The sequence below is a fragment of the Phocoena sinus genome, chromosome 9 (genome assembly GCF_008692025.1).
Source record: "Phocoena sinus isolate mPhoSin1 chromosome 9, mPhoSin1.pri, whole genome shotgun sequence".
In the NCBI taxonomy this organism is placed as follows: Eukaryota; Metazoa; Chordata; class Mammalia; order Artiodactyla; family Phocoenidae; genus Phocoena; species Phocoena sinus.
Window position 1 is genome coordinate 27,469,656 of NC_045771.1, and position 10,232 is coordinate 27,479,887.

At 45.9% G+C, this 10,232-nt stretch overlaps 1 protein-coding gene across 1 annotated transcript; it reads right to left on the bottom strand.

Annotated features, from left to right (window-relative positions):
- Positions 1-2,214: 2,214 nt before the first annotated feature.
- Positions 2,215-9,941, bottom strand: LMOD2 (leiomodin 2). The gene is made up of 3 exons (XM_032643667.1): positions 9,565-9,941; positions 3,167-4,497; positions 2,215-2,648 (listed from the first exon to the last, which is right to left on the bottom strand). Exons 1-3 carry the CDS (start codon positions 9,839-9,841, stop codon positions 2,622-2,624), a joined length of 1,635 nt encoding a protein of 544 aa, XP_032499558.1. The 5' UTR covers positions 9,842-9,941; the 3' UTR covers positions 2,215-2,621.
- Between the last annotated feature and the right edge of the window lie 291 nt (positions 9,942-10,232).

Sequence of the window (10,232 nt, forward strand, 5' to 3'; positions counted from 1 at the left end):
GAAGGATGAACTAAGGATCCCTGTTCTGTGCTGAGGAGTCATGACACCTTGCCTGTTTACAGTGCTGTATTCTGAAATCACATTCGAGAAATGCTTTTCCTGAATGAAAAACGTGCCAACTTAGTGCCTGACCATATCATACTCGTCTTATTAGGGGCTTTATCATATTTTGTTTTGTGGGTTGACTGTAAGGATATCTTTATTTACATTTTGTGAAGTGCCTCGTAAGGGCACGCTGCTCTCTCCCGAAGCCCAAAAATTTCCAGCAAAGCGGTCTTTTAAAATGTGAAGGAGATGGGCTTCCCTGGTGGCGCAGTGGTTGAGAGTCCGCCTGCCGATGCAGGGGACACGGGTCCGTGCCCCGGTCCGGGAAGATCCCACATGCCGCGGAGTGGCTGGGCCCGTGAGCCATGGCCGCTGAGCCTGCGCGTCCGGAGCCTGTGCTCCGCAACGGGAGAGGCCACAGCAGTGAGAGGCCCGCGTACCGCAAAAAAAAAAAAAAAAAAAAAAAAAAAATTGTGAAGGAGAGAATGTTTGTCTCCCAATCACTCACTTCTGGTGAGAAGGCCTGGCAGGTTTCCACAGCCCTGGCGGCTCCCGGCAGCCCAGGAACTCGCCTCTCCCTCCCGGTTCTGCACACCCTCTTTTTCTGGGATTCATACATGGTTTTATCAAAGGACCCTTTTATCAGCAACCATTTGCCCCTCTGCCTCATCATGATGGAGCTGAAAGCTGTTGGCGTTCAGAAGAGCCCCGTCCTCATGCACACACAAAGGTCAGGGGAAAGGAAGGTCAGTCTTGGCCTTGCACACCTTTGCACCCATGCACACCTTTTAAAAACCTACATTTTAGCTTTTATTTCTTTGTGCAACAATAAGGAACATGATTGCAAACACTAGTGGAAAGGGGTAAAGTAGTGAAGTCACTACTAAGGGAAACTGAAATCCCCACTGTTATTCTAAGAACAGGGAGCCTTCGTGGGGTGGGGCGTTTGAGCCCCGATGCAAGCAGAGACGGGCAGCGATGCAGAAGGAGCATGGGCTTCTGAAACACCCAGGCTCCCAGGCAATCCCAGCCCCCCTGAGCCTGGGTTTCCTCATGGACTAACTGGGGAGAGCACCTTTTAATGTTGCTGTGAAAACTACACAACTTAGTTCTGAAAATGTCAGTCACTCCCTACACAAAGTCAGGAAACAGTTATTAAACGGGTGGCCCAGGGAGCTCGCCAGGACCACTGTCATACTCTGTAGGACACAAGGGAAACATTGCTAATCACAGATAATACAAAGGACTTCAGAGGAGATTTATAGCTTTCATAAATTGGAGAGGAACACTAGGGTGGAATGAAGGGAATCTCTGATAGGTCTTTCTCTTATCTGAATTCAGATCTTTCTTGAGTGAGAGGGAGGTGGGGTAGAATGATTGCAGATACATGTACCCTTGTCCCTGGATGTGTGTGGTGGACTCTGACATCATCACTATGTATCCAGAGCACAAAAAGGCTGAGACCCATTAAACTAAAGCTCATCCAGGGAGAGCTTAAAGGAGAGTTGAACGGTGAACCTTTAGCATCAGCCTCAAGACAGCTCTGAATTCAGGGGAGCCCCTATCTTCCAGACGTTCCCTTAGCACTTAGTTCCTCTCTACCAAGAGATTTCTTTTTTTTTTTTTTTTTAGGTACGCGGGCCTCTCACTGTTGTGGCCTCTCCCGTTGCGGAGCACAGGCTCCGGACGCGCAGGCTCAGCGGTCATGCTCACAGGCCCAGTCGCTCTGCGGCATGTGGGATCTTCCCGGACCGGGGCACGAACCCGTGTCCCCTGCATCGGCAGGTGGACTCTCAACCACTGTGCCAGCAGGGAAGCCCTACCAAGAGATTTCTAACTTTCAACTGTTTTTTGGTTTTTTTTTTCTTCCAGTAATAGTTGGTGTTAATTATAAATGACTGAATGACTTCTGGGTACCTATCAGCCTTATGGAAATATGGGAGTGTCAGCTGCCATCCTGGGTCCAACATCCATGCATCTAAGATGATAATGGTCACTTTGGGGTCATTTCCCAAGCTTTTATCTCACTACCAAAAAGACTTTTAAGAAGGTTCTTGATTCCAGACCTTTATAGAGAGCTCTGATCAGATTTTCTTAGACATGAGAAAACAAAGGCAAATGCTAAGGACCCAAACCTTTTGGGGGGGCTGAGAATGTAGTATTTTTAATATTTAGCAAGGTTACAAACACACCTGACAGATGTGAATATCAATTTACAAAAAAAAATTAGTTTGTTTAAAAAAAACGAAAAACTTCAATCCAAATTTATTGGGATTACAAAAATAACAGCACATTTCATTAACTCGTTACAGCTCAGAATTACCAACACAGCCAGAGCATGTTTAAATAAACTGCTTCTTGCCAATACAAATCTCATGACATAAAAAAGTTTATTTTCATATTTACAGAAGAAACATGGTGATAGTTTCTTCAAATTCTCTTTGGAATTAATGGGTGAGGCTACTTTTAAAGTCAGAGAACATTTCAAATTAAAGAAGGTATTTTAGAAACATCTCACAATGCATTTTATCTAATACCACTGAATAATTCTGCATCCTCTTCTAAAGATCGGGTTTTTATCGCAGAGCTTCTGGAACTTCCACCTACAAAAATAGGGGATTTTCTTTCAATAAAAACAGTACAAATGATAAAGTGAAAAAAATATCTGTAGAGTATGTCTTTAGCAGTATTCTCCAGGAAGAACTCAGATATAGATTATTGCCCGTTGGTACTCAAATTTTATATTATAAAGTAGGTTTTAAATCACTTGCAACTCTGTGGTAAAATTTTTGACAAGTGATGAATCTGTTCTGGAATGTAGATGATAATGCCCTGATTTTCTTATTAAGGAAATCGGGATTTTTTTTTAGATTGAAGTATCTTAAGATGAGCCTGGCCCTTAAAAGACTGAGATGCCAGGAAGGTGGACCAGGCACATCTCTCAAATGGAAATGTGCTATCTGGCGACCTGCTTCTGAAGCTCCAAATTTGGTAGCCTGCTCTGGCATACTAAAACATTTAAAATATTAAGTATTTGAGAGGCGACTTTGGTACCCTTGTGCGGTGGAGGCCGGCTCCTTTACGAGGTCTGCGCCCCAGGGTCTGCCCTCGGGTTACTTACGCGCCTTAGCTGTCTCACGCTGCTGCCCCGAATAGCTTCCATGAGATTCTCATGAGCTGATCTCTGTGGGGTAGAAGGTCGGGAAGTGTCTTCCATTTTCTTCTCCTGCACTGACCTCAGGGAATTTCTAATTTCCTTTAGGCTACTGTTTGGCTGTTTCTTTGCCTTTTTCCCTTTTTTCTTTTTCTGTCCATTTTGTAAGGCCCGCTGGGCACTCTCCTGCTGTTTGATGACTTCTGCGATGTTCCGCGTGATGAGCTTCTTCTCTGGGGGCGGAGGGGGGGGCGGTGGAGGAGGGGCGGGCGGCAGCCTTTGGGGAGGAAGAGGGGGCGGTGGAGGGGGCGGGGCCACCGGCGATGGAGGACGGCTCCTCACGCTTTGGACTGGCCTGGGGGGTTTGGGGGATGAGCGGGGAGAGTGCCTGGGGGATGCGTGCGGTGAAGAGCCGGGCGTCCCTCTTCGCCAGACTTTGGTCCTAAGGTTGGCTCCCCCATCGTACCCCTCCTGCTGCTTTTGCTCCTGCATCCGCTTCTGCCGCTGTTTATCCATGTTTCTGGTCAAGAGGCTGGTCATGCTCATTCTTGGTCCTGGGAGCTCGAAATGGTAACCCAGCCTCAGCAGCGTGGTGTTCTCCCTCAGCAGCTTGACGATCTCCATCTCCACCTGGCTGCCCATGATGTGCCTTTGGTTGTGGAAGCGCAGCTCGGTGAGCACGGTGTTGTGCTGCAGAGCCCTCATGATGGCCAGGATGCCCTTGCCCGTGATGAAGTTGGACTCGATGTTGACGCTGGTGATGTGGCGGTTGACTCGCAGCATTTCCGCAATGGCGGTGGCCACGCTGTCGTCGGCGCGCGTGTTGGCCAGACTGAAGGTCTTCACCACCGTGTTGGCCTTGAGGGCCTCCGCGAAGCGGATGAGGGTCTGCGACGTGATGTTCTCGATATTGTTCAGATTGACGTCCGTGGTGTCGGGGTCGTTGTTTTTCATCTTTTCCAGAGCATCCTCGATCACCGTAGGGTTTCCACAGGGGTGGATGGCAGCCGGGGACTCTGTGTTCCTTCCGCTGTGGCCGTTGGTCAGATGTATGTTTTCAATTTGGCTTTTAAATGTCTCTGGCCTCGAGTTGTCAGAATTGACACTACCGTAATGTACAGATCCATTCATCCCTTTCTCATTTTCAATTGTTCTTTCCTCTCCTTGGCGGTCCTCTTCCTCCTCGTCCTCGTCCTCGTCCTCGTCCTCGGCCTCCTCTTCCGTATACACCTCTTCAGAAACCTCACTGTTACTTTCAGTAAAGATAAGCTCTTCCTCACTCTCCTCTTTGTCTTCTTCTACAACCTAAAGAGCATGGTATCCTCATTAACTTTGTCATTTCTAAGCACATTTTAAAAATTTACGAAAGTAACACATGGTTTTGCAATACATACATGGATCAAATCATCATGTTGTCCGTCTAAAACTCGTACAATGTGATATGTCAGTTACATCTCAATAAACTTTTTAAAAAGTAACACACAGCAAGTAATACGGAAGTATATAAGACAAAAAAGTTCATCTCCACCTTCTGAGCTCTCTAGTTTGGGTGACCAAGGTTAGTATTTCCTTGCATAGCCCAACAGCTTTTTCTACAAACGTTTCTTTTGTTTTCTGCAAAATAAATATGCAGAATTCAGTTTATTGAATAAAAGTTTGCTATCATCTTACCAGTTTGAACAGATATGTCGGAACTTCTGCTCTGGAAAGCCCTTGATAAAATTTTTATTCTCTTGACTACCTCTTCTGAACTACTTGACTCCTAGTCCATTACAGTTTAGCAAATTCAACTATCCCTTAGGGAATCACCCCTCCGTCCTTCCTTATTTCTCCATCCGAAACATACGAGTGACAACGAAAATATACAACAGGTGCATGGGTTCCCTTTCTTAATGTTCAAAAATTCTTCCCCCTATTTGCCTCCTATAGCCTATGTGACAGGAGCCCAGAACCCTCTGCCCTGTCATGTCTCAGTGTAGACAGAGGCGGGGCATGTCCCTCTGGGGTAGAGCCTGGCACAGGGTCTTGGAGACCCCACAGCACCTGAAAGCTGAGGCTGTCTCTGTCCTTTCTCTGGGGAAAGAAGCCGAGGGGGCAGGGCTGCTTGTTCAGGGGAGCAGCAGGTCAAAACCCAGCTCTCTGCAGAAACTCAATCAGGTCACCCTTTTCAGCAAATCAGCTTGAAATCTCACGTTATCACAGGGTTAAATGAGACAGGACTGCAGGAGACACGAGATGGGAAAGATAATCGCCCTTGGCACCAGCTAGATTCCAACCGTAATGTGGAACAGCAGAGAACAGTAGAAAATCTTGAAGCAAGCCACTGCCTCAGCCTGATGGTCTTAAATTAGTTACCAGGTGTCAATTCTGAGAGACTTTCAGGCAAACACAATTTCATTCCATCTTTGTCTTTCCTGTTTACAAGACTCTTTGTACTGAGAAGCTCACGTGACCCCATCTCTCTTTTTCTTGCTACCTTTTCTGATAAAATAAAAATCTCGAACTTGCTGACAGAGTCCGATTTTCTCTAATGCAATCTTTTTAGTCCGTTATTTTCTCTAAAGTCCTGAGACGCTTTCCTGTCCCCAAAGCCTTGATTCTTCCCTCCACACTGGAAATGTTTTTGACCCCAGGCCGAGGCGTATGGAATGAGCTTTGGAAAACACTGTGCTGGTCTCCAGGTTTGCTTGCCCAGTTGCTATCACAAAATAGCCTCCAGTTATCCACTTGCTTGGAGTGGCAGGCACCACGTGATGGCCTGAGGAAGGGGTCAGCCGCTCCGCTCCTCGGTTGCCTCCTCCAGTCTTAATTTTTTACTCACTTATTCAGGAGGAGGAGAGAGTGATACAGTGTGTGTGTGTATGTGTGTGTTGTAAGTATATGTTTTTAGCTGTTTCAGTATTTGGAAGAAAGGGACCTGTCACAAAATTCAAGGTATACTGCCTGTCATACCACCATTAAATTGTAACCTCTAGTTTTTAAAAGAACTTTAGGCTTTATCTGCAAGAGATGTTTTCCCCTTAAATGTATCTGGAGAGGTCATATGCGAAACTGTTATCCAGCAATGAGTTGTCCTGTAACATCTAAATGACATTTCCTCCAGAAATGTCTTTGACACCTCCTTAAATTATCCTTGTGACGTGTTCCCACAGTGTTGTACTTCCTCCTAAAAAGTACCTGTTTAATGATTTGTCATTTTTCTCAAAAGACTGCTTGTGGGGTAAAGAGAAGGATCATGTCTGTTTTGTTCACCTTGCACAGCGCTCAGCACGTAGTAGGGACTCAATAACATTTGTTAACGGAATGGCTCTAAATTGACATTGGTTTTAACAGCCGCTGAGAGTCGGGACAAGTCCTAGGAGAAAAGTACTGATGGGGCTGGGGTCGGGGGAAGGTGACCGACCGTCCTGATTTGCCCAGGACTGAAAGGTATCCCAGGAAGCAGCATTTTTAGTTCTAAAATCTAGATAGTCCCAGATAATCTGAGATGGCTAGTCACCTTAGGTGGGGGACATCTAACAGAAGAACAGCAGAGGGGAGAAAGGTGTCTAGAGGGGGAGGAAGGAGGATATAAAAGCAATCATTGCCTACTTTCAAAATTATTCTGGCATTTGTAATGACTGCACTGTTCCAAATCACCTATCTGCCACTGCTCTGTAGTTAACCCAGATCCTTGCAGGAATATAGGGGTGGGAAGGTGGAGGGGGGCATGAGGTGCTGGGTGGGGGGGGCGATGTTGGTACCTTTAGGGCATAAATTAGGCAAAAAGAAGAGGGTGTCTAACGATTTCTCCTCATTACCTCCCTGGAACCATTACATGAAAAAGGAGGCTTGGCTCCGTTCTGGTTCTGGTCCTATGCATAAAGAGCGGGTTGATCTTAGACAAGTCACTAAAACTCTGTGGAGAGGAGTCTCAAAGAAACTGCAGTAGAGTTGAGTGGTTCTCAAACCAGTGTGTGTCATAACCACCCAGAGGGCTTGTGAGGCCGCTCAGTGCTGGGCCCCATTCCCAGAGTTGCTCATTTGGCAGGTCTGGGGGAGCCCTGGAATTAGTAGTTCTGAGGAGATCCCAGGTGATGCTGGTATACCCACATTCTGAGAATCACAGTCTTTGTGCCAACAGAACTTGGTTTGAATTTCAGCTAGAAGCTGTTTATCTCAAATGAGTTTCTTCACCTCTCCTAGTCTCAGTTCTCATGTCCAGAAGGTAAGAATTCAGTGAAATAAAATGAATGTACTCATTGGCACCTACGCCTGAAGCCCGGCAGACACTCAAGCTAGGGGAGCTACATCTTTGGGTCGGCATGGCCCCTTGGAGCTGTTTAATGCAGGATAAGTTTGTGTGAGTCCAGCTGGGCAGAGGCTGTCATTTCCTAGGGGTTGAACAGGATTTTCATAAGTGTTTACAGAACCAGGAGGAGCCTAATAATTGTCTCCTTCTCATGGTCCGTACTGGGCTGCTCTTCACTTACGCTGCCGTCCCCCTCCCCCTCCTACCCACCAGTCAGCTGCTTTGAGCTTTTTCCTGGAGTGGAAATGGATTGACACCCTCCACTGGCAAGCTTCTGCTCAGCACTCCTTGTGACTCCGGAGACAACTAGCCAGCAGGGAAAGGGTAGCGGGAGAAAAGTTAACTAGCTGAGATAGGAATCAAAGTTCATCAACATAAAGCCTCTCTAATTGAGCTGATAAGCTATTGGCAGGGATCAGGGATCAGCAAAACCTTTGGCAGGAGCTAGTGGGTTTCATCAACAGCTGACAACAGGCTTTGCCCTTTGTTTTCCACTGATCCCAAGACATTATGCCATTAAAATGCCTTTGCTTGGTTATTGCTCCAATGGCTATCTGTCCTGGACATTATGAGGCAATTTTAATCTTTTTATTAAGGAACATCTTTAAGAACTGTTAGGAAAATGTCATACTTATATTTGATCAGATTTTGGACACACATTTCCACATCAGAAAAAGAAAAAAAAAGACCTCTGAAAATCATGGTTGTGGAGGAACTGACCAACCCAAATCCTGGCCCATCATGTGTATCCTTCCTTCTCACCACCACCCACCCCACTCCTTCAGCCCCTCATTGCAGGCGGCCACCGTGGCCTTGGCAGCTCCTGGCCTGATCCCAGTGGCCCTTCCTGCGATGATTGACATGGACAAGACTCACACATATCTTGCTAAAAATGTGGCCAACACACCCTATCACCAAGATCATCTAACAGCGCCTAGATTAGTACCATGGAAGTCTCGCCATTGGCTTTGGGCCATTTTGATTTGAGACAATTCCAGTGGAGCACAGAGGTATTAAACTGTCGCTCCTGACCAGTGTTCTTCCACAAATTCAGGAATTTGATATTTTGACATTCTTATTGTCATTACTATAATATTTTCCCAGAGCCTAGTTTTTTGAACTTCCTTCTGTGAATGATTCATTTGGCAAATTCAAAGTAACTGTTTACAGGTCAGAGAACAAGAGCTTAATAAGTCTGACCTCTAATATAAGCACATTTCCTGGCCTTAGAATCACCATTATAAAATAGAACAGAATCTTAGAGATCATCTACGCAGGCATGCTTAACTTGGGTCCTTAGGTGGGTTTCAGGATGTGTGTCATCATTTTGAAATTCTATGTAAAATGTGTGTATGTTTACGCAAGCACACGTTCATTTTCTTTAGAAGGTCCATAAGTTATCAAAATCTCAAAAGGGTGTTTGATTCACAAAAGAAACACTGGATCCAATGTCCTCCATCGACAGATGGGAAAGAGAACCCTGCAGAAGCGACTATCTGTTTAAGATCTTACAAGTTATGCACAGAGCAGGGAGTAGAAATAAGGTCGCCTGACTCTCTGCCCCATTATACTTCTCATCACCCCACACTTCCTGCTGTTGGAAAAAAAAGAATTATTTTTACTATAGTCACCATCACAGTCCAAGGAACCAGAGTACACCCTTTCGTCTTTATAGAAGAAAATAAATTTAGTTAACCACTATCTATATACACACACACATATCTATACACATATATAAATCCATCTACATTTCTATTATGCGGCATCCCCAACTTATAACTCAAATTAGACTTACGTTTGGCAAAATATTTAAACCCATGCTTTGCTTGTGAATTATTTTCTTCTTGAAGATCCCATCCTTGTCAATCATGGGACCCCAACTAAGAATTTTACATATAATCCATTGGGTGGCCATAAAAGTTAGATGACTATTTCAGCCTGAGAAGATTTTCAATAGCAGCTACAAGTGGGTTATAAGAAAAGAAAAGTGAGGAGGGCTGAAAAGTTAGAAAAAACAGCTTCCTGGGTTCGGGGTAGGGCTGTGGGAGCAGCTAAAGAAAAAAAATCCAAGAGCCTACCTTTCCACACTCCCCCAGCCTCTCCTGCTCCAAGAGTTTCTGGGACTCCTTTTCCCAGTAGGCCATCAGTGCCTCTCTGCTGAACGTCCCTGTGGGTGTTTTCTCTGTCAGGCTCTTTTGCCTCATCCCCACGGGAAGGCTGCGATCAGGTTCAATATCTTCCAGCTCCCTCTCTAGCTCCTTCAACTCCTCGGCTGACAGGGAAGCCAGGAGTTCATCCTCATCAATGGATTCGTATTTGCTAAGTCCTCTCCTGTAGCCGAAGGTAGACATGGTCCCTGCTCTGTCAGACCCACAAGGAGCTCAGAGCACGAGGCATTCAAGGCAGCCAGCAGCAGGCAGGGGAAACAAGTGGGTAGGCTGGTTAGCAACTGGTTCCGGGAGTGCCTGCGATAGCCTTTTAAGAGTGGTGGTACAGGCTGTGACAATGCAGAGAGAGGTGAAGACATAGGCTGTTTTAAGCATCAGACGTCAGCTAGACATTTGAACACAAAGAATGTCACATCGGTGGTGGATGGAGGTCTCGGAACCAGTGGGGATTATTCACATACTGGCCAGGGACATATTTAGCTGAGCCTGATAGCTCATGAGGACAGGCAGACAGTGCTTCAGATAGGGAGTAGCCCAGTTCTTGCTTTGTATTCAGACAACAAGGGGGTAACAT

Excerpts from the sequence above, each read along its gene's own strand:
- LMOD2 (XM_032643667.1), bottom strand. The coding sequence starts at position 9,841 with ATGTCTACCTTCGGCTACAGGAGAGGACTTAGCAAATACGAATCCATT. Across the intron at positions 4,498-9,564 it reads GGGGGAGTGTGGAAAGGTAG|AAGAAGACAAAGAGGAGAGT; the intron begins GCTCTTGGATTT and ends TTTAGGTTGTAG. Across the intron at positions 2,649-3,166 it reads GCGTGAGACAGCTAAGGCGC|GTGGAAGTTCCAGAAGCTCT; the intron begins GTAAGTAACCCG and ends CTATTTTTGTAG.